This window comes from Monopterus albus, unplaced genomic scaffold (genome assembly GCF_001952655.1).
Source record: "Monopterus albus unplaced genomic scaffold, M_albus_1.0 scaffold98.1, whole genome shotgun sequence".
NCBI classification, from domain to species: Eukaryota; Metazoa; Chordata; class Actinopteri; order Synbranchiformes; family Synbranchidae; genus Monopterus; species Monopterus albus.
The window spans coordinates 2,379,436-2,401,584 of NW_018127978.1; the positions used below are offsets into that span (position 1 = coordinate 2,379,436).

Consider the following 22,149-nt stretch of genomic DNA (forward strand, 5'->3'; position numbering starts at 1 on the left):
CTGACCATCCTCTCCGATTTGTGCTTGATAGACAGCAGAGCTCCTTCTCTAAAAGATTTAGACAGCTTCGTTGCTGTAAAGCACGTTATAGGAAATCTTTCCTGCCTTACTCCATTAATTTGTACAACACATCATCTTGGAGCATTAGACGATTCCTGGATTGACATCAATTGTATACTGAATCTGCTTTGTATAGATTTGCATATGTTTCATTCATCATGTGATTATGTATATGTACTTGATTGTGTTGGGTTTGTTTTTAACTTTTAACGTATTTTTTTATTTTGTTTTATATTTTTATATTTTTAGTGAGTTATCTATTTTATTTATTGGTATGTGTGCTTGATATTGAGTGTGAACCGCTGCTGAAACCATGCAATTTCCCAGATTGGGATTAATAAAGTATTTCTATCTATCTATCTATCTATCTAAAAAAAATTTAACAGGGGGTTTTCTTGAAATTTAAATATGATTTAACCGAAAAATGAAGTATTTCATCTACCTAGCTGTGATTGACAGTTCAGAGGAAGTTATTTATTACTCAGTATTTAGTTTACAAATAAAACTTTGCTACTTAAGGTTAATAATATTGCCTATCATAGCCTACAAAATCCCTCAGAGTTTGCTGGGCTCACCACAACACAGCCACATTCTGCTTTTTCCCTCTCGTTTAAAGGTAAGGTTGGTGATCCTGGAAAAACCAGCAAGAGGAAGCTCAATTTTGAAAGTAGCCAAACAAGAATTCCCACATGTTCATTCTGAGTTCTTTTCAAGGCCACTCCTCCAAAACACAACACACATTGCAATGTGCACTGTTTAACATGAAAGATAAATGCCCCCCAAACAAAGCAAAACCAATAATGACCAGTCCAGCAGAAATGCGGCCACTGTGTTGTCACTTTTCAGCCCCACACCAGTGTTAATTCAGTTTTTACTTGCAGCATCCAACTTCTTTTTAGTAACTATTGTGGCCAATGTCTGATGTGAACTAAATTAATTCAGACAAATCATTCCAATTCCAATTATCATTTATTATGACAATAATTCAAAGCAGGGGATGGAACCACCATCTCTACAGAGACATAAATAAAAGCACTGAATAAGAGACTCGTCAAATCATTTAATCAGTCAGTCAAAAAGTCAAAGTCCTATTTCTCTTCTCCAATAGCTCCCCATCTTTGCTTGCTTACTGAACACTCGCACCCAGTATGTTCAAAGTTTTTTCAGGGTCTTGTGTCCATTCCCAAACTTAGCTTCCTATCTTCTCTATTATGGGAAAACACCCTCTGAAATGTGCTCAGCCCACTTGATAGCTTTAGCTATGAAAATAAAGCAGTAACACGTCTGCCTGCAACTGCAACGCTTTGTGGGAGACTCCTGTCTCGTGCATTTAGTGCAAGGCCAGAGTGCATGCAAGTAGGAAATAAGTTGACAGGCAGGTAGGGCATCCAGTGGTTTTGCTTGGGACCGGTAAAATTACTGGCCAGGCTTTTTTCAGCCCTGCTGCTGCCAATAAAACATCCTTTTAGATAACTGTTAAATTCATCCAGAAATCACAAATTCTCTGCTGATGCTCTGTTCAGTCAGCCATGTTTTTATGCCTCCACAGTGGCAACAGCTGCGCCCTGAGGCATGATGTTCTCAGGTTGTCTGCCTGTTCATCCCTTTCTCTTTGCGGCCCATTCTGGACGCAATATCTCAGCACCACCTTAAGGGATTTTTTTGGGGGTCAAACAGCCACTTGAACTCAAAAATGAACTGATTTGATTTTGGTGGTCAAAGGTCAAGGTCATTGTGATCTTGTCTTCATCACATTCTTGTGAACATGATAGGCCAGAAATACCATGAGGGAATTTCTTCAAATTTGCCACAAGTGTCCACTTGGACTCAGGGATGAACAGATTAAAATTTGGTGGTTAAAGTCATAGCAGATTACTTCTACTTGAGCTAGTCAAGAGCGAAACAGCTTTGTGCAACAGATAAGTTTAGATGTCTATTTAAAAATGTAGGCATTCAAAGTGTCACTCTGATGTGATAAATGGCCACCTTTACTGCAACTATTTGTTATTTGTCCCGCAGCATGACGTGTTACAGTATAATTTCTGTAGGTGGTGCTCAGCCTACACTCCACAGGTACAGCACTGCGTGCATACACAAACCATAGCCCATAGGCTGCTATATGAATGCCTACTTGGAAGTAAAGAAAAAGTCCTCTGGTCAGGCTTTGCTTTAAACCTTGATTATATTGTGTGTGGACTGTGATGTTAGTTTAATATTTTGTATATTTTGTTTTGGATGTATCAGCCAATCCTCTCTCCTAAAAACTGCATTACTATAGTATACAGCTAAACTGCAAATGCAGATGAATTTTGAAGGGAATGTGTTCGATTGTTGGATGTGTAACTTACCACTGCAGTTTTAAACCACCCCTACCTTATAGCCTACTTCATAGGTCACCGTGTCTCCTAAAACGTTACTGTGCAACTCTTTTTTTTTTTTTTTTTTTTTTTTTTTTTTTTCTTTTCTCCAATGCAGCATATTTTGAATGAATGAAGCCCTGCGTTTTTCTATAGACACAGCAGCTACAGTTCGTCATGTGGGGGCAGCACCAGCTGCTAGTCTTTCACTTGTTTTTCTGATGAGGGGTTAAAATAATGCCCCAGGACCAAGGGCTCCATGCTGCAAGCTGGTAACACCGTACTGACACCATGAGTTACAGTAGGTGTCACTTCTCAGCAGCTGGCATCGCTCCCATATGATCAAGAAGCCTAGCAGCAGGTCAACCTCAGAATTGGCGTTATTGGTAAAGCATGTTTAAACAAGCAAGAAATTTGACTTCGGTGCAGAGGCTCTCAAAAACATATAGACTAAAAATGAGAATGTGCACATTCAAAATAGGAAGACCTGTGTAATCAAATAGAAAAGAGAATAGGAAGAAAAAAGTCAACTATTTATAAATGTACAGTATATACACGTTGCGGTAGAAGAGCTTTCTAATCGAATCTCCTCATCCTTTATCTCCTCACTAAGAAAAAGATTTTTGTATCTTCCTTGCTCAGAGTTGCTCTGAGCAGTTTTATTATGGTTATGTGTTGATTTTTTACAGGTCTTGGTAAAGAAAAACTTAAAAGTGACTTCAAGTTATAAAGAAAAACGCAAAGCAGACTTGAACTCAAGCGTCTGATCTACCAGTGATGTGCTCTGTAGCTCCACTATCCTCCCTGAGCATTAACATTTGGCTGCTGTGTCTGTAGAAAAATGCAGGGCTTCATTCATCCAAATTGCATCGGAATATAATCGAAGAATAAAACACAATCCCTAAAAAAAGAAGAGTTAAATAGAAATGTTATAGAAGTCAGGGTAACTGTAGAAGTAGGCTATAAAATAGTAATTTAGTGCAGTGGTACACAGCTGATACACCTCCGTTTTGTCCTATAGTATGGGCTGTTGTGTTTTAATGACCCCAAATTTTACAGTATTTTAGCTGATAAAATTTACAAACAATTTTATGTCCACTACATTGTCAAAGTCAGCATAGATACAGGGTTATGACAAAAGCTATGTGATAAATCAGATTTGAAATGAGTGTTTACAAAAAAGCTGTCTACTTCTTTGCAGCATACTGCACATGGTGTTCACTACTGTAACGGTAACTGCCGGTAACTTATGGTGCTGTGTTATTCATGTTTAATATAGTAGATCTCTGATTAGAGATGTGAAACCCAGCCTCACAGATTATAAGCAGTACCTGTATGATAAAAATACTGTATGGTTTGCCACTTCAAAGCCCTGTACTGTTGGTGGGTTTTGCGACATCTGGTGGCCAAAAGGAGAACTGCTGGTTGGATTTTATGAGTCTCATGCAGAGTTAAAAACGCTGCCTTATTGATGTAGCGTCACCGACAGGACACCGCAAATTCAATGCAGTCAAAAAATATGACCCTTTGAATGCCTACATCTGTAAAGTCTGATAATTAGTTAGATCTAAACCATAGTCAGAGTTGGTCTTTGTGAAACTGGCTCTGGAAGTCTGAACTTTGGAGGGGCGGCAGTGGTGCGGTGGGTAGAGCAGTCATCTCCCAACCAGAAGGTTGAAGGTTCAAATCTCGGTGCTGGCAGTCCACGTGTCGAAGTGTCCTTGGGCAAGACACTGAACCCCCCTGTTGCACCCGATGGTTAGAGCCATCGGTTGAGGTGGCGCCGCAGATGGCTGATTATCCTTATCCTTAACTTTGTACCCTATCTCTAAGGGCTGAGCTCAGCAATCCATTCCGGCCTCTTATATGTGCAGTCTCATTCTTCCGGTCACTACCCAAAGTTTGTGACTATTGGTGAAGGTTAGAACATACTGTATGTATGTTGACTGGTAAATTGAAAGCTTTGATTTTTGGCTCTGCTTTGTCTTCACTTCACAGCCTGGTACAACACCCGCATTACTGCTGATGCTGCACCAATCTGTTTGTAAATGTCAGTTTTACCTTCAATTGGGAACATGATTCTAAGAGATAAACTCCTTTGCTTGGGGCAGCCACTCAGTCCCAACCCCAAGGGAGCAGTCCACCATTTTCCAGAGGAGGTTCATGGCCTCAGACTTGGAGATGCTGTCTCTCATCCTAGCCACTTGACAGTCAGCTGCAAACCGCCCTATTGCATCCTGAAGATCATAGTGTAATGAAGCCAACAGAATTACATTGTTTGCAAAAAACAGAAAAGTAATTCTGAAGTCCACAAACCAAACACACTCCTCCCCCTGACTGTGCCTTGAGATCCTGTCCATGAAAATCACAAACAGGATTGGAGACAAAGGACGGAGCTGTCCCCAGTAGTAGTGTTACAAGAATATGGATATTCTTATGGTTATTAAAGAAAAGTTAAAGAAACTTTTCACCTGGAGTTTGACTATGCTGTAAGAAAACGAGGGACACAATATATTGCAAATTTGAATGAGGCTTATAACTGGCCTGTATTTCTAAAGATGTACAGCAAAACCTTGGTTTGCAAGTAACCTGGTCTGTGAGTGTTTTGCAAGATGAGCAACTGGGACATGACACAACTGAGCCAATGGTTCTTGTGCCTCATTCGTATAGTCAACATCTATACTACAACAATGGCCTCAATGAAGAAAAAATAAATGTTGAAAAGAAGGGTGGTAAGAAAAAGGAGGTGATTATGGTGGAAGTTAAAAATGAAATCAAGAAGCATGAATGAGGTATGCGAGTGGCCGGCATTGCAAAATTTTATAAGGGAGATGTGTAAAATGTGGAAAACAGTACAAAATTTTGTGGAAAAGCACCACCTGAATAAGGCTGTAGCAGTGCAGACGATAAATCTGTTTAACAACAGTGCAATGCCACATTTCCGTCAAATCCTTGAAAGGAGGCAAAAGCAAGTGTCATTGGATAGCTTCCTTGTTAAAGTAGCACAAAAAGAAAAAAATTTTGGTGAGCCAACAGATAGCAGATAGCTCTTCTCTCTGTCTCCCTCACGCCAGCCACGATTCTTTTTAAAAGGTGAAGTGCAGGTTAATTTTGAACTAACCGTTTATGACTGGGCAATTGCAAATAATTACATAGCATGTGTTGCTATTTAGCAATCAGCCAAAAATAATAACATTGAATTAAACAGACTCGATCTTTGAAAGATGAAGACTGGGTTAAGATTGTTGGAATTGCTGAAGTTTCATATAAGCCTCAGCTGCACTTTGGCATGCTTTTTTTTGCATGGAACATGTGCTGTGCATTTTGTCACTCATTGTTTATAATGTCACTGGATGAAAAGCTTCATGGCTAGTATGGAGAGTAAGAATACAGCTGAAGTCAGAAGCTTACATACACTTAAGCTGAAGTCATTAAAACTGATTTTTTTATTTTTTCAACAGATGTCATGTTAACAAACTCTTCTTTTTGGCAAGTCAGTTAGGACGTGTACTTTGTGTGACACAAGTAGTTTTTCCAGCTGTTGATTACAGGTAGTGAATTATTATTGAAATAATCTATGTCACAATGCCAGTGGGTCAGAAGCTTACATTCACTCAGTTGACTGTGCCTTTAAACAGCTTGGAAAAATCCAGAAATTGTTGGCTTTCGAAGCTTCTGATAGGCTAATTGACATCATTTGAGTCAATATGCGGTGCACCTGTGGATGTATTTTAAGGCCTGCCTTCAAACTCAGTACTTCTTTGTTTGACATAATAATATATAAACACCACGGGACACCATGGAACAAAGATCTGACTTTTTGGAGAAATGTCCTCTTGTCTGATGAAATAAAAACTGAACTGTTTGGCTATAATAACCATCATTATGTCTGGAGGAAAACAGGGGAGGCCTGCAAGCCAAAGAACACCATCCCAACCATGAAGCATGGGGGTGGCAGCATGATGTTGTAGGGCTGCTTTGCTGCAGGTGGGACTGGGGCATTTCATAAAATGGATGGCATCATGAGGAAGGAAGATTATGTGGATACACTGAAGACATCAGTCCGGAAGTTACAGCTTGGTCAGACATGGGTCTTCCAAATGGACAATGACCCCAAGCAGACTTCCAAAGTTGTGTCAAAATAGCTTGAGGACAACAGCGCCAAGGTACTGGAGAGGCTGTCACAAAGCCCAGACCTCAGTCTAATAGTAAATTTGTGGGAAGACCTGAAAAAGTGTGTGAGCAAGGAGGCCTCCAAACCTGACTCAGTTCCACCAGTTCTGTCAGGAAGAATGGGCTAAAATTCCAGCAGCCTATTGTAAGAACCTTGTGGAAGGCATCCTGAAATGTTTATCCAAGTGAAACAATTTAACGGCAATGCTATCAAATACTAACCAAGTGTATGTAAACATCTGACCCACAGGGAATGTGATGAAAGAAATATAAGCGGAGATAAATCTTTTTCTCTGCTATTATTCTGACATTTCACACTTAAAATAAAGTAGTGATCCTAACTGACCGGAGACGGGGAAAGTTTATACGATTAAATGTCAGGAGTTGTGAAAACTGTAGTTAGTGATCCAAACCTATTGTCAAATATTTCTGGGCAAATCAGCATTGTTTTAAAGCAGATCTGAAAAATCTCAAACCTATACTTAATTGAAAAAACACAGCTATCTTTGTTTGCAAATATTTAATTTCAGTTTTCTATTGCCTGAAAACTGCCATGCTCACTTGCAAGGGATAGCAGTTGACTTTTTCTACTTCATGTTTACCCTTTCAGCCCAGGTATTGATGTTACCACAGAACTGGACAGCTGGATTGACAAGTTTTGTCTGGATGCTGATGTGTTTGTTCTGGTGGCAAACTCTGAGTCCACACTGATGCAGACGGTGAGATATGACAGAGGCGGTGAGGCTTGAAAGCCATGCATTTTATTGTAAAACGAGTCAGCATGTTTAAAATGACCAGGTCCTCTGTGAAAAATCTGTAGTTTGAGCCAGAAGCCGTCAGATGGTTCTTTAATCTTCTAGAAGTGAATCAGCTGTTTTATGATGAGATAAATGTAGAATAGTGTATAGGACAGATATAGGTCTAATGCTATTAATTAAATGTCTATTCAATTGAGGCATTTAAAAAAAATTGTAAATGAGGTTTAAATTCATTCCACAGGAGAAGTCCTTCTTCCACAAGGTCAATGAGCGGCTCTCCAGTCCAAACATTTTCATCCTTAATAACCGCTGGGATGCGTCAGCCTCAGAACCTGAATACATGGAAGAGGTCAGTCACCCTCATGTTGGTAAAACATTTATACATAGAAACACAGCCATGGTTACGTATTTAAAACGTGGTGTCATATTTTAACAAAAGAAGTGTGACTCTCCAAATAGTTGAAGCCTGGACTGTATACTCTGACACTTCCAATGTGCAGTTTGGAAGATCTAGAAGGATTTATTGGCAGAAACGAGCTATAGTCTCCGTAATTATGTTTTCATTTATGCATAATCATTAGAAAACAAGAATCATTGAGTTTTTTAGCTTAAAATGAGCTGTCATATCTACATAGGAGCAGGTTCCCTATCACAAAGACTGTCATGTTGAGTCGGCATGTTTTTTACAGTAGCCCACAATGGACAAACACTGGCTCTAGAACATGAATGTTCTGTTTTCAAGTTGAAGTAGTAGTTTAAATTTTGAGACGCTTGGAAGACGAAGAAGTAGTAATGTTAGCAAAAAGAGGAAGCATTGTGAGTTTAAATATGTAAAATAAATTTTTGCTTTAGCAAATTTGCTAAACTATTTCAATTTGTAGCAGGACAAAGCTAGTCAGAAACTAGAAGCTAAACAGACCAAATTGGACCCAGTTATAAAGTTTACTGTTGGTGAAAAGGTTAGTACAAGCCAGTCTGATGCTGAGCTCATGAGGTCTGGATCAAACGGACACAGGACTGCCCAAGATCACAGTAGCAAAGAAGCAAAACATGGAATAACATTAAAGGGAACTCCTGCCCTATGCTTTATGGGCTGTTTTAAATAAGAGAAGGTAAGAGCATGTTTATTTAATGTTACTGCATTACATAGTCTCTTGTGTACTATAAATTTGTTGCTAAAATACTCTGAATATAATGGTAATGTGTAGTGGAGTAATAAGGCCTCAAATATGATGTCATCCTTGCTATTGACTGAACGGATTAGAGGCAGTAGTCTCACAGTCCTAATGTATTTAGCATCAATTACGCACAACATTTATAACTCACATTTGCAAATGCAAGTCTTCTTATGTGATTTATTGGTCACTACAACAAATAATATTTGCCTCTAAGCTGCTCCCTTGTATTTTTACTTATCTACAATGTTACAATGGTGAATTATCATCTTAGATACGACCTAAAGCTCAAAAAAGAGGTGAACATACAGTACGACCTTGGAGCTACTTGAAAGGGAGTGATGTTTCCACTACTCGGTGGGACTTAACAGTTAGTTTAACAAAAGAACCCACACACGTTGCATGTCTGTTAATGTGTTGTTTCTGTAGTGCTAGAGAGGATTATTGTAAGGCTGGAGGAGAAATTATGATTAATTAATGTTGCATGGCTTTATTTCTTATGGCATTGAAGATGAACACTCAGACACATTTTTTTAAGTTTAACTGAAACACTGCTTGTATTTTCAGTTATTTTGCTAAGTGTTTGAATGTGGATGCTTGTAATGGAATAAAACATTGTTGGCGACAGTATACTGTAGGCTCATATTGCACATAATTGGGCAGTGTAATTTCTTACAAACCAGCTGAGATGGGTTTGTTAGGCTGCTGACATCAATAGCTCATTTGGCGTGAGTGTGACAAAGACTGATTATCAGACTTTCTGGCTCGAGATGAACTTATTTATTTGGGGGACTGAGGTTGATGACTTTATACATCTGAGAAAGAAAAAAAAAAAACTACAAATCTCAATGAGACATGGAATAACCGACAGGGTTACAGTATTTCATAAATACTATGAGCAGACATGTACACGCTGCTGTGGTGGTAGTGTTGTCTCTTTTAGCAGATCTCTACAGTTAACATCAGGACAGTAGCTATTCAATTCAAATGTATTTGTATTGTGCCAAATCACAGCAAAAGTCATCTCAGGACACTTTACAAATTTTAGGTCTAGACTTTACTATTATTAATATAGAGGAAAGCCCAACAGACCCCCCTTGAGCAAGCACTTGGCTCAAGGTTTCTTCCATTAAAAACAACGGTCAGTAACTCCCTCCTTGACCGACAACTATACTACAGACTATACCCCAGGGAGGCCATCCCTTGCATTTATGGCCTACCCAAAATACACAAGGAAGGAGCCCCACTCAGACCCATTGTCAGCAGCATCAACTCTGTGACCTACAACATAGCCAAGCAGGTGGCCACCATCCTGGCTCCTTTGGTGGGAAACACACAGCACCACATAATACACTCCCAGGACTTTGCAAGGAAAGTCCAACAACTGCAGCTGGACCAGGATGAGACCATGGTCTCATATGATGTCACATCCTTGTTCACTTGCATCCACCACAGAGGCTGTCAGGGCGGTGAAGAAGAGACTGCTGAAGGATGACATGCTAAACAACAGGACTAACCTCACCCCAGACCATGTATGCACTCTGCTGGAACTCTGTTTAAACACTACCTACTTCGAGTTTAGGGGGCACTTCTATAGGCAGCAACACAGCTGTGCGATGGGCTCCCCGGTGTCTCCTATAGTTGCCAACCTGTACATGAAAGAAATTGAGGAGAAAGCCCTGTCTTCCTTCACTGGTACCACTCTCAGCCAGTGGTTCCACTACGTGGACGACACATGGGTTAAAATCAGGACCCAGGAGGTAGAGGCTTTCACCAAGCATATCAACTCTGTGGATGACAACATCAAATTCACTCGTGAGGATGCCAGAGATGACTGTCTGGCCTTTCTGGATTGTGCAGTCCACTTGGGAGGGAACAGAAGCCTGAAGGTAGAAGTATATCGGAAACCTACACACACGGACCAATACCTGCTTTTTGACTCACACCATCCACTTCAACACAAACTGGGAGTCATCAGAACTTTAAATCACAGGGCAGTCTGGTATCAGTGAGACATTACCTGTCTTTGAACCCTCACATTTGGACCGACGCCTGTTGTCTTGGTGTGGATTAGGGTGGAAATGTTTGGGTAGAGATTTCAAAACAGAGTTGTAGATGGATGACAAGTTTTGTCTGAGTCCACCACCCCTATTTAGAGAGGGGTGTTATATTTGGACAAAAACAGCTTCTTTGACTCCTCTCTCAAACCAGTGGTGTTTTCTGGAGAAGATCCAGACTTCACTGTTCTCAAGTCCTTTGTTCTTCAGGTGGAGGTGGACTGCTGACTCTGGTCCACTGAGGTTGGTCCTCCTGTGCTGGGCCATGTACTTGTGCAAGGGCTGTTCCTCCTCGCCCATGCTATCGGCTTGTGAGGTGCTCCAGCCGGCTCTGTTTACAAGCGTAAAAATAGAACACCCCTCACTAAATAGGGGTGGTGGACTAAGACACAACTTGTCATCCATCTACAATCCTGTTTTAAGATCTCTGCCCAAACATACCCACTAGGACAATAGGCATCGGTCCACAGGGAAGGATTCAAAGACGGGTAACGGCTCTCACCAATACTGGGCTATAACGACTCAGTCGTTAGGGGACATTGTTGGCCTTCAAAGGACTGAAACACCACCGACGGGGATAAATATCTCTGGCTCAACACCAGTCAATCAGAACTGATGAAGCCTCTTGGATGAGAGGTGAAAAGTCTTCAACCTAGAAATCTAGTCCAGTTGATTTTTTCTAAGGTTTTTTTTTCCAGCTTACTATGACCTGGATGACTGAGAATCTGCACAGACAAAGCTCAATCAACCATAAAAAATGGTTGGTTGGTTACATGGCTGCCTATTTTTAGCAGATTTTACAATTTAGCCTTAAAACTACCAAAGGAATTGCAACTCTTTGTATATGTCATCTGGTAGAGCATTACATTGAGATGTAGTTTTCACAGAAAATGCAGACTGACCAAATGTGGTATGGCAAAAAAGTACAGTAGTCTTTCACAGATGTTTTTAATGATTTTGTAGAATCTACTTAAACTCCCAGTCTTCTGTTAACATTACTAGATTAAGGTTTGGATTAACTGAAAAAATGAAGAGATACTGACATCCTATAAAATGTACAGTATGTGATGTGTAATTAGTCACTGGTGTTTAACAACTAAGCTATGTTTGGCTCCAGGGTCTGATTTACATCAAATTACTGTGCACCCTGCATGTGTGTAACAATGGTTGACTTAGCCGCTCCTAAAAATATTAATCACTAGATTCTCTGTTACTAGATTACAGTTTTGATCAATCAATGTCAGCAAAACTAAAGAGATACTGACATACTATCAGAACTTACAAGACAGTATGAGACATACTGCTACTGGAGTATTAACAGCAAAGCATAGTTGTATGACAGTAAAGGCTACACTTGACTCACTAATGAACTCTGTTACCATTGTTGTAATTAGTAGCTACAGTGCCTTGCGAAAGTATTCGGCCCCCTTGAACTTTGTGACCTTTTGCCACATTTCAGGCTTGAAACATAAAGATATAAAACTGTAATTTTTTGTAAAGAATCAACAACAAGTGGGACACAATCATGAAGTGGAACGAAATTTATTGGATATGTCAAACTTTTTTAACAAATAAAAAACTGAAAAATTGGGCGTGCAAAATTATTCAGCCCCCTTAAGTTAATACTTTGTAGCGCCACCTTTTGCTGCGATTACAGCTGTAAGTCGCTTGGGGTATGTCTCTATCAGTTTTGCACATCGAGAGACTGAAATTTTTGCCCATTCCGCCTTGCAAAACAGCTCGAGCTCAGTGAGATTGGATGGAGAGCGTTTGTGAACAGCAGTTTTCAGTTCTTTCCACAGATTCTCGATTGGATTCAGGTCTGGACTTTGACTTGAAAAGGTGGCGCTACAACGTATTAACTTAAGGGGGTTGAATAATTTTGCACGCCCAATTTTTCAGTTTTTTATTTGTTAAAAACGTTTGAAATATCCAATAAATTTCGTTCCACTTCATGATTGTGTCCCACTTGTTGTTGATTCTTCACAAAAAATTACAGTTTTATATCTTTATGTTTGAAGCCTGAAATGTGGCAAAAGGTCGCAAAGTTCAAGGGGGCCGAATACTTTCGCAAGGCACTGTACATATGGGTCAGTGGTAATGCTAACTGCTACCATGTGTGCTAAAGGATAGCCAGTTGCTAATACTGCAAGGTAAGCTTTCGGATCTTTATTAAATTTACTCATCACAAAAGATACGACATACTATCAAACGTTATGGGATCATAGTAGAAACATTGGAGTACAGCAAATTAAAACACTGTTTAGCTCACTGTTAGTAGTTGAACTGCTTGTTAAACTGTTGAACATATTGTTGAACTCTCAAGACTATAAGTACATTTGCACAGTTGACTTGTATCTCTTTTATACAGTGTTGCTATTTAACGAGTGAACAAACTAACTGCTAAATCTCTTCAGTGTTCACTCCTGCATCCCATCCTGATACAGTAAGGTCACCAGCCAATGTAGGGGAAGTGGCAGTGGGGGGTACTGTAGTCATATATTTGAAATTTCCTGAATACTGAAATTCACATGGGAGCAAATGTTGAGGCCCTATAGAGGTTCAGTGAATGTTTTTTGAGGAAAAACCCTATAAACTATATAATGTTTATAGCAGAGTATTTTTATATGTGCACATAAATATTTAAATGTTTCTGGAGTGGATCTTTAAAATGTGGTGTTACTGTGTTAGGTTCGCAGGCAACATATGGACCGGTGCACAAATTTTCTTGTGGATGAACTCGGTGTGGTGGACCGAGCTCAGGCCAGTGACCGCATCTTCTTCGTTTCTGCCAAGGAAGCACTTCAGGCTCGTGTGCAGAAGGCTCAAGGGATGCCTGAAGCAGGTGAGAATGGTAGTCAGTTGTGGAATCTGATAAGTCAAGGAATTCAAAAATAATTTTTCAGAGCTAAAAGGTTTTGGAATGGGGGGTGCCTGTGGGTCAAATCTCAGTACCTGCAGTCCACATGTCAAAGTGTCCTTGGGCAAGACACCGAACCCCCAAACTGTCCCCTGATGGTTAGAGCCATCGGTGTGAGTTGGTGCCGCAGATGACCGCCTTGGTTCTGTACTGGAAACAAATTCCTTGTGTGTGTAACATACTTGGCCAAATAAAGGTGATTATTATATTGTGGTGATTATTATAAAATAAAAGTTTCAGAAGAGTAGTGGAAAGTGCTTTCACGAATATTTTAATTTGTTTTGTTGAACAGGGTTTGTACTGTTATGAAAAAAACTGGAAACTCCATGGAATTTGAAAATACTTATTTTCAGGACTGGAAAGGTTTTGGAAATTAGATTTATCTACAGTATATAATTCGATTAAGAGTGGTTATCGGTATGTTATAATGATAATATTAAATTAACTTTTAGAAGTTCATAACATCATGAGTGCTCTCTGCCTAATGTCATTTCAACAATGATCTTAGGTTGCACTTTGTATGTGGGAGCAATGTAAATTCATGCTTTGCCAGGGAAGTGCCAATTTAATTATGTTTGGCTTCATGTGGAAAAATGTAGGGCATACAATGGGAAAATGAAGGACCTGCTCTCTTAATTGGAAAATGTTTGAAAATACTTCAGAAGGATGTGCAGAAGGACACTGGGAAGTCTCTTATCAACATCAGCTTGTGCAGGTTGCATATACTGCACAGTGCATGCAGCAATGTAAATCGGGGAGGTGCGTGTAAGAGGATTTACTGTGAATTGATCCACTGAATGGGTTGGAGAAGTACTGAATCTTCAGCAGACAGATAATGAGCTATGTTATTCATTAGTCCTTGGACTTTGTTATTCCTGAAGAAAACAGAAGTACAAAATGTCCAATGCCTGGTCAGATATATCATATTGACATATTCAATATAAAATTTTACCCATTTCAGAATAGTTTATTTAGATGGCAGTTTTTGCAGAGATGCTCGTGTTTAGACAATGTTTAACATGATGTTTTTTTACTTGATTTCTCAATTAAAATTGTGCTTTTTGCAAAATACATATTTCTCAAACTTTGATGTCAAAAAAAGCATCATATTAGTGTCAGTACTGAAATTGTGGTATATCAGCACAGATATTGAAAAGTTAACCCAGCCAGCAATACACAGAAAGCAGGCTTGAACAGTATTACATTTTGTTGTCCTGTTTTAGGTGGAGCTCTTGCAGAAGGATTTCAAGCCAGAATGTTTGAGTTCCAGAACTTTGAGAGGCGGTTTGAGGTAAGATCTGTGTAACAACTAAGAATAAGATTTAAATGGGTTTTAAAGAGATGGTTTTATGGCCCTTTTTGATGCATTTTATAAATAAATATGTCACATGATTTTTTTTTTAAACAATCTGTGACATTTCACCCAAAGTTATTGGGTTTCTCTAAACCTGTCTTTATACAGCCCAGATTCCCCTGTGTCCTCTAGCAGGCTGTTTTGGAAATGATTAACATTCACATAATTCATGAGCACCTACTCTGATTGCCTGGAGTTGATGACTCATCTTCATCCCAACCAATCAGAATAGGACCTAACGAATAATGCCAGACCTCTTATGGCCACTGTCTCTCTTTACTTTGCTTACTTTATCTTAGCTGTGGCTGGAAATGCAAGAGAGTATATAGAGATACTGTACAGTGGCAAAAAAAAGTATGTGAACCTTTTGGTTTTCTGCATTAGTTTGTCATAAAATGTGATCTGATCGTCATCTAAGTCAAGAGTACTGACAAATATAATGTGCCTAATATAACACAAAAAAAATTCTGATCTTTCATGGCTTTATTGAGAACAACCAAAAAAACCTCATAGTGCTAGTGGAAAAAGTGCATGAACCCTAGAGTTAATGACCTCAAAAAAGCTAATTGGAGTCAGGTGTTAGCATACCTGGAGTCTTGTTAAGAAAATGAGTTTGGAGGTGTGGACTAGAGCTATTTTGACAGATAAAAACCACTCAAACCTTTTGAGTTTGCTCCACACAAGGAAAATACACTTATGTGAGCCATGCCTCACCAAAAAGAGCTTTCAGAAGATGTACGATCAAGAATTTTTGATTTACATAAAAATGGGAAGGGTTATAAAGTGATTTCAAAGATTTAAAAAATTCACCAGTCTACAGTTAGGCTAACGATCTGACTGTGGCTACTCTACCAAGAAGTGGGTGCCCAGTCAAAATGACCCCAAGAGCACAACGAAGACTCATCAGTGAGGTAAAGAAACAACCTAGAGTGACAGCCAAAGATTTGAAGGCATCATTGGAACTGGATAACATCTATGTTCATGAGTCTACAGTACGTAAAACATTGAACAAGCAGGGTGTCTATGGCAGGACACCACGAAGGAAGCCACTGTTTACTAAAAAGGACATTGCTGCTTGCCTGAAGTTTGCGAAAGAGCACATCGACACTTCACAGTGGTACTGGCAAAACGTTTTGTGGACTGATGAAACTAAGATTGAACTATTTGGAAAGAACACACAGCACTACATCTGGTGTAAAAAGGGCACTGGATATCATCATGAAAACATTATCCCAATCGTAAAATATGGTGGAGGAAATGTCATGATTTGGGCCTGCTTTGCTGCATCATGGCCTGGCCAGCTTGCAGTCATTGAGGGGTAATAATTGAGGATAATATAAGAATGTTTGTACATCAGCTGAAACTCTGTAAAAGTTGGGTGATGCAACAGGACAATGACCCAAAATACCAGAGCAAGTCCACAACAGAATGGCTTCAGAAAAATAAAATCCGCCTTTTGGAGTGGCCAAGTCAGAGCCCAGACAGCCCAATAGAGATGCTATGGGATGACATGAAGAGAGCCATACGCAGGAGAGGTCCAAAGAATATGACGGAGCTAAAGCAGTTCTGCCAGGAAGAAAGGGCTAAAATTCCTCCTGAACGATGTGCAGGTCTGATCCACAGCTACAGAAAGCGCCTGGTTGAGGTTAATGATAAGAAGAGGCAGATTGGCCAAGCATAGTTTTTCTATATGGTGTAATGCATCTTGCCACCTTTTTAATAGATCACATATTTGAATACCAGATACATTTATATGTTATGCTTAATTCCATTGTCTTATTGGGTATCCATTTTATTTATCAGTGGATTCAACAGCAGTTGATGGCTAACTGCATCACATACATGAAACAATTTCATCAGTGTCAGTATCTTTAATTATTCATAAGAAGCACTCCAGCATTGAGAGTAGCCCTGCAGTTTGCCCTTCCTTCCAGTATTTGTGCTAAACTAGGCAAAAAATATTCTGTGCCTTTTTCTGTACTGGATGCAGACAAATGGCTTTGCCAAGATGGCAAAAAAGGCATTTTCCCCAAATATTAATGTTTGTCTTAAAAAATAAAGATTGACTAATGTGGCTGTTATTTGAATAAAATTTCTAACTTTGAATAGTTAAGTTATTCATTGTGTGAAGCAACGAAATCTAAATATGAAACATTAATTTCTGCTGCTCTTGGAGCACTTCATTCATGCTCATCTTATGTTCTTGAATTGATGTTTGTATTGTTGGCTTGTTGGTGTGGCTGCTATGTGTAGGAGTGTATCTCGCAGTCAGCAGTGAAGACCAAGTTTGAGCAGCACACAGTGAGAGCCAAGCAGATCTCTGAAGCTCTTCGCCGTATTATGGATTCTGTATACATCGCTGCACAAGAGCAAAGGTGAGTCAAATATTAAAATTAGATTGGACATGTGTATGGACTGAGACTGTACAGTATATCAACCAAAGACTGGAAACAACTCTAATTTATATACCTCTAGTTATCTTTACACTGCTATATATCATCTAGGCTGATGGTGTGTCAGTTCAGATTGAAAGCAGTCTTCCTCCCACGATTTTTTTTTGTGTGTGGTTGTTGGGGGGTAGGGTCTACTGTCTTGAGACCAAAAGGGACCGTCAGGATCGACTGGAGTTTATAGACACCCAGTTGGACCTTTTGACTATGGACTGTAAAGCCAAAATCAAGAAAATTACAGAGGAGGTGGAGAAACAGGTGAACTCTGCATAACATCATAACATAACAAACCTGTCTTTTCAGCAGCCGCAGTAAAACAGCTGCTTCTTGGTGTGTCACTGAAGTTTGTCCTTAAGTATTACAAAGTTCGAACTGAAGGGAAATAGATTTCACTCCTGCTTTCTGCTCATATTCAGGTGTCTAATATCATGGCTGAAGAGATCAGAAAGCTCCATGTCTTGGTTGATGACTTCCACATGGATTTCCACCCATCACCAGTAGTGCTTAAGGTCTACAAGAATGTGAGTTTAACACATGTATCCAACAGAATTCTTGGTCCTTAATGTGAACTTCATGTGGGAGGCCACAATGGCACTCAATTACCATTCACCATACTTAGTGAAATTGAGAGAAGTCTGTGTAGGTCTTTTTGTTGCACATTCAAATGTTTTCACAAGTGTGTAGATAGCTACTATACTGTACTTTAGACAAGATTACTTGTGGACAGATACCTGCTAAAACCATAGCAGATCTGGTTATTCCAAATCATTAGCCACCTTGCCAAAGGGTAACTGTAGGGTCTATATGACATAATTTTTTGCCATTTTTCTACAGTGTGTCTGTAAGGACTTCTGTGCACCCAAATCACAAACTGATAGGTAAACTGCTTGATTCAAGACTTGGTGGCATTCATCCAAAAGGCATTCTGAGTCCAAGCTATTATATGGAATAGTACAATTCTTTTTCTGTGAGGTGACTGTGCCCAATAGTGTGGTCGATTCACCCTTTGTTTAAAAATGTAATTATTGACTTAGGGAGTTCTTGTTCTCGGTACACCCTCTTCTCATTTAGGTGCATATCAGCAATCGGTCTTCAGCTGTTCTGTTTGTGGTCATCAGTCGGCCTTTTTTGGCAATAGCTGAGCAACATTCGAGCACAAAATGGCGTCACACTGGCTTATTTTCAAATGCAGATAGAGTTTGTAATACGAAGTGGATTTCTAGGTCCATACACATCTTGAAAAATTGTAAGTGTATTGAGGAGGATTGTTTTAAAGGTATATTTTGATTTGATTGAGAGTATTTCTGTTTGCTGCTCTTTGTATGTTACTTTATAAACCTTTTTTTTCCCACATTACTGTATGCTAATTTACTCTTGACCAACATGGTACTGTACTAGAATGACTGCCATATTTAGGTGGTTGTAGATTGGTAAAAAAGAAATGTAGATTTCATCAAGCCTGTGTTTGACATACTGTGTCACTTAGGCTCAGTGGTCATGGAGTTCTGACTCCACAATACTGTTGATGTAAATGTAAGACAACAAAGAATCTGGGTTTTTTTTTCTTTTTTTTGTTTGTTTGTTATAGGAACTTCATCGGCACATAGAAGAGGGTCTGGGCAAAAATATGTCAGAGAGATGTTCAACCTCTATCACCAGTGCCCTGCAGTCCACACAGACCGACATGATCGGTAAATACTCCTCTTGTTTACACCTGAGACAGATAGCCACAAAGATCCTCCTGGGAACAGGCTCAAATGTGCTTTAATATACTACAAGCATAATGCTACTGGCTACATGCTTGCCACATTGACTACTGTGACTGCAGTATGCATGTGTAGTATTGACTTAACTTTTGCATAGGAGATGTACAGTGATTTTCTTATGTAGAAGCATGTCTGTAGCTACACTGTTTCAGTAGGTGGGTTTCCATTAACTGGTTTTTATGTACTTTTTCAGTTGTGCAGTGGGTACATGACTTTAGATTTCAAGGTTGAGAGCAGGTATATTATGTTGCATGGCCATTAAATATATATTATCACAGCACGGCCTTGTCCACATCTCTCAATATTCTTTTTGCAGCATTCTTGCTCTTTTGGTTATAATGCCAGCCTATAATGGCAGAACGTTTTACCATGATGGTATCTTGATGTGCATTTGCAAGTTTTATGATTTGTGTTCTGTTTTATTTGGACAAAGTTGATGATTAGATATAATTAGCTATAATGTTAAAAATTTTGATGGTTTACTATGATGGAGAATTAATATAATCTTTAAGTCTTTCGTCTCTCATGTTGCAGCTCTGATCTGAATACATTTTCTCCAAGACCCAGCCCTAGTCATGTCTGCCATGCAGACAAAAACCACCAGATCTGTGTGGAGTGATATGAAGATTGTTAGGTTCCTCTTTGCTGAGCTCTTTTACTCTCCCTGTGTGTGTGCAGAGGGTCTGAAGCCTCTGCTGCCCAGCTCAGTCAGGGAGCAAGTGGACAAGCTGGTTCCTCGTCAGTGCTTCAGCCTTAGTTATGACCTGGCCTGTGACAAGCTGTGCAGTGACTTTCAAGAGGACATCAGCTTCCACTTCTCTATGGGCTGGACAATGCTGGTGAACCGCTTCCTGGGGCCCAAGAGCACCCGACGGGCTCTCATGGGCTACAACGACCAGGTAATACCTTCAGGAACATAAACCTCATCTCTAAGATCAGTGTGGCAGCCCCTTGGATTCTCCTTCTGAGACAGACTGTAGGGAACACATGGAGATATTAAGGGGGATATTAACTAACGTTAATACAGGCACAGTGTGTGCACAACATCGCCAGTTCAAGTCTGAGTGCGGACCTTTGTTGCAGGTCTCCTCCTCTCTCTCCACTGTTTCCTGTCTGCCTCTCTGCAACCCACATTACTAAATAAATAAATGTAATAAAATGCCCAAAAATATATAAAAAAAAAAACCTTACACTTCCTTCTGTGCTCCCTCTCTGCTCACACATGCACAATGGCACAAGATCCTAAATGGAGGTGTATTAATATTAATACAACACCAGCTGTGCTCATTTACAGCATTAGTGTTGGTACGCTATTTAATTGAAAAATTGCAGTGCCACAATATATTGCACATCTTATGATGCGCAATATAAACAAAACACTACGCTAGTGTTTTGTTTATTTTCACGTTTTCTCAAGTTGCAGTGCATTGAACTCAGGGCCATCACAAACATATAATGCAAAAGAGTTTTCTTAATAAGGCCTCCAGTCCCTTCCTGAATTTTAATTCCTTAGAACAAAATATTAAATGTGACAAGTTTTCTTAAATTTCTTGTACTTGCTACCTTTTGTTACTTTTTGTATATTGCATCTTTTTTAACTACTTTTTTTTTATTTGTGTGCATCTTAGTTGTCGATGCTTAGGCTTTTGGCCTGAGGAAAAATATTGTTTTTCCATATATTTATATACCTCAGCAGGTGATCTGGGATGAAGAAAAGGCAACATGATAGTTCTGTACTGCTGGTGTCCCCCTGTCTGCACTCTATTCATGCAATAAATCACTCATCAGATACATTCAGAATTAGTAGCCTAATTATTATAATATCAATTATAGTATAACACTGGCAGCAGCAGTTTTGCTTCAGTCATCCCTTGCTTTTTGGATTTTACCTCATCTTTTTGCACTGTCTCCTTGATGTTCTGTTTGGATCATCCACTACTGTCGCTCTGAGCTAGTCACTGTGCTCTGCATTATTATCAGCTGTCTTCTACCTGCAGGTCCCTCGGCCCATGGCCCTGACTCCAGTCAGCACAAGCATGCCTCCATTTCCGCAAGGCTCCATGACCCAAGAGGAGCTGATGGTCTCCATGGTAACAGGTCTTGCTTCCCTTACCTCCCGTACTTCCATGGGCGTCCTTGTGGTTGGTGGCGTGGTGAGGACCCCTCCCACACAAACACTTCCACTAATTGCATCCATGTTTCCTTGCATCTTAGTCCCGCCCACATAAGAAACAAGGACAAACTGTGGGGGAGGGGGTTAAACCTGTTTAGGGGGTACTTAAAACACTTTAATATTTTGTAAAAGCACTTCTGCTGACTGGTTCTTTGTTTTGCAAATGTGCAAACAGTTCACTCATTCATTGCCAGTGACAATTCATGCCAATTTTTTGCACATGCTTAGATCATGGATGGCTACTACTCTATTTTAATAGAGAAGGACAGAAGAAGCACTTTAAAAGGAAAATCACACAAAAAAATCTGATTTATTATTTAGTAAAGGGCTTTGTACAGTATTGTTCAAAATAATAGCAGTACAATGTGACTAACCAGAATAATCCAGGTTTTTAGTATATTTTTTATTGCTACATGGCAAACAAGTTACCAGTAGGTGCAGTAGATTCTCAGAAAGCAAACAAGACCCAGCATTCATGATATGCACGCTCTTAAGGCTGTGCAACTGGGCAATTAGTTGAAAGGGGTGTGTTCAAAAAAATAGCAGTGTCTGCCGTTGACTGTACAAACACAAAACTATGTTGTACAAACGTTTTTGTTTCTAGGATTTAGCAATCCTGTGAATCACTAAACTAATATTTAGTTGTATGACCACAGTTTGTTATAACTGCTTCACATCTGTGTGGCATGGAGTCAACCAACTTGTGGCACCTTTCAGCTGTTATTACACTCCATGATTCTTTAACAACATTCCACAATTCATTTACATTTCTTGGTTTTGCTTCAGAAACAGCATTTTTGATATCACCCCACAAGTTCTCGATTGGATTAAGGTCCGGGGATTGGGCTGGCCACTCCATAACATTAATTTTGTTGGTTTGGAACCAACACTTTGCTCGTTTACTAG

General features: G+C 39.6%; 1 protein-coding gene across 1 annotated transcript in view; it reads left to right on the forward strand.

Annotated features, from left to right (window-relative positions):
• Positions 1 to 22,149, forward strand: part of mfn2 (mitofusin 2) — a 46,653-nt gene that overhangs the window by 19,130 nt on the left and 5,374 nt on the right. The window contains exons 6-15 of the mRNA XM_020609157.1: positions 7,201 to 7,309; positions 7,590 to 7,697; positions 13,272 to 13,425; positions 14,724 to 14,791; positions 17,108 to 17,229; positions 17,436 to 17,562; positions 17,721 to 17,825; positions 18,893 to 18,995; positions 19,749 to 19,969; positions 21,068 to 21,223. Of these exons, the coding sequence (XP_020464813.1) occupies positions 7,201 to 7,309; positions 7,590 to 7,697; positions 13,272 to 13,425; positions 14,724 to 14,791; positions 17,108 to 17,229; positions 17,436 to 17,562; positions 17,721 to 17,825; positions 18,893 to 18,995; positions 19,749 to 19,969; positions 21,068 to 21,223 (1,273 nt within the window). The remainder of the gene's footprint in view (positions 1 to 7,200; positions 7,310 to 7,589; positions 7,698 to 13,271; positions 13,426 to 14,723; positions 14,792 to 17,107; positions 17,230 to 17,435; positions 17,563 to 17,720; positions 17,826 to 18,892; positions 18,996 to 19,748; positions 19,970 to 21,067; positions 21,224 to 22,149) is intronic.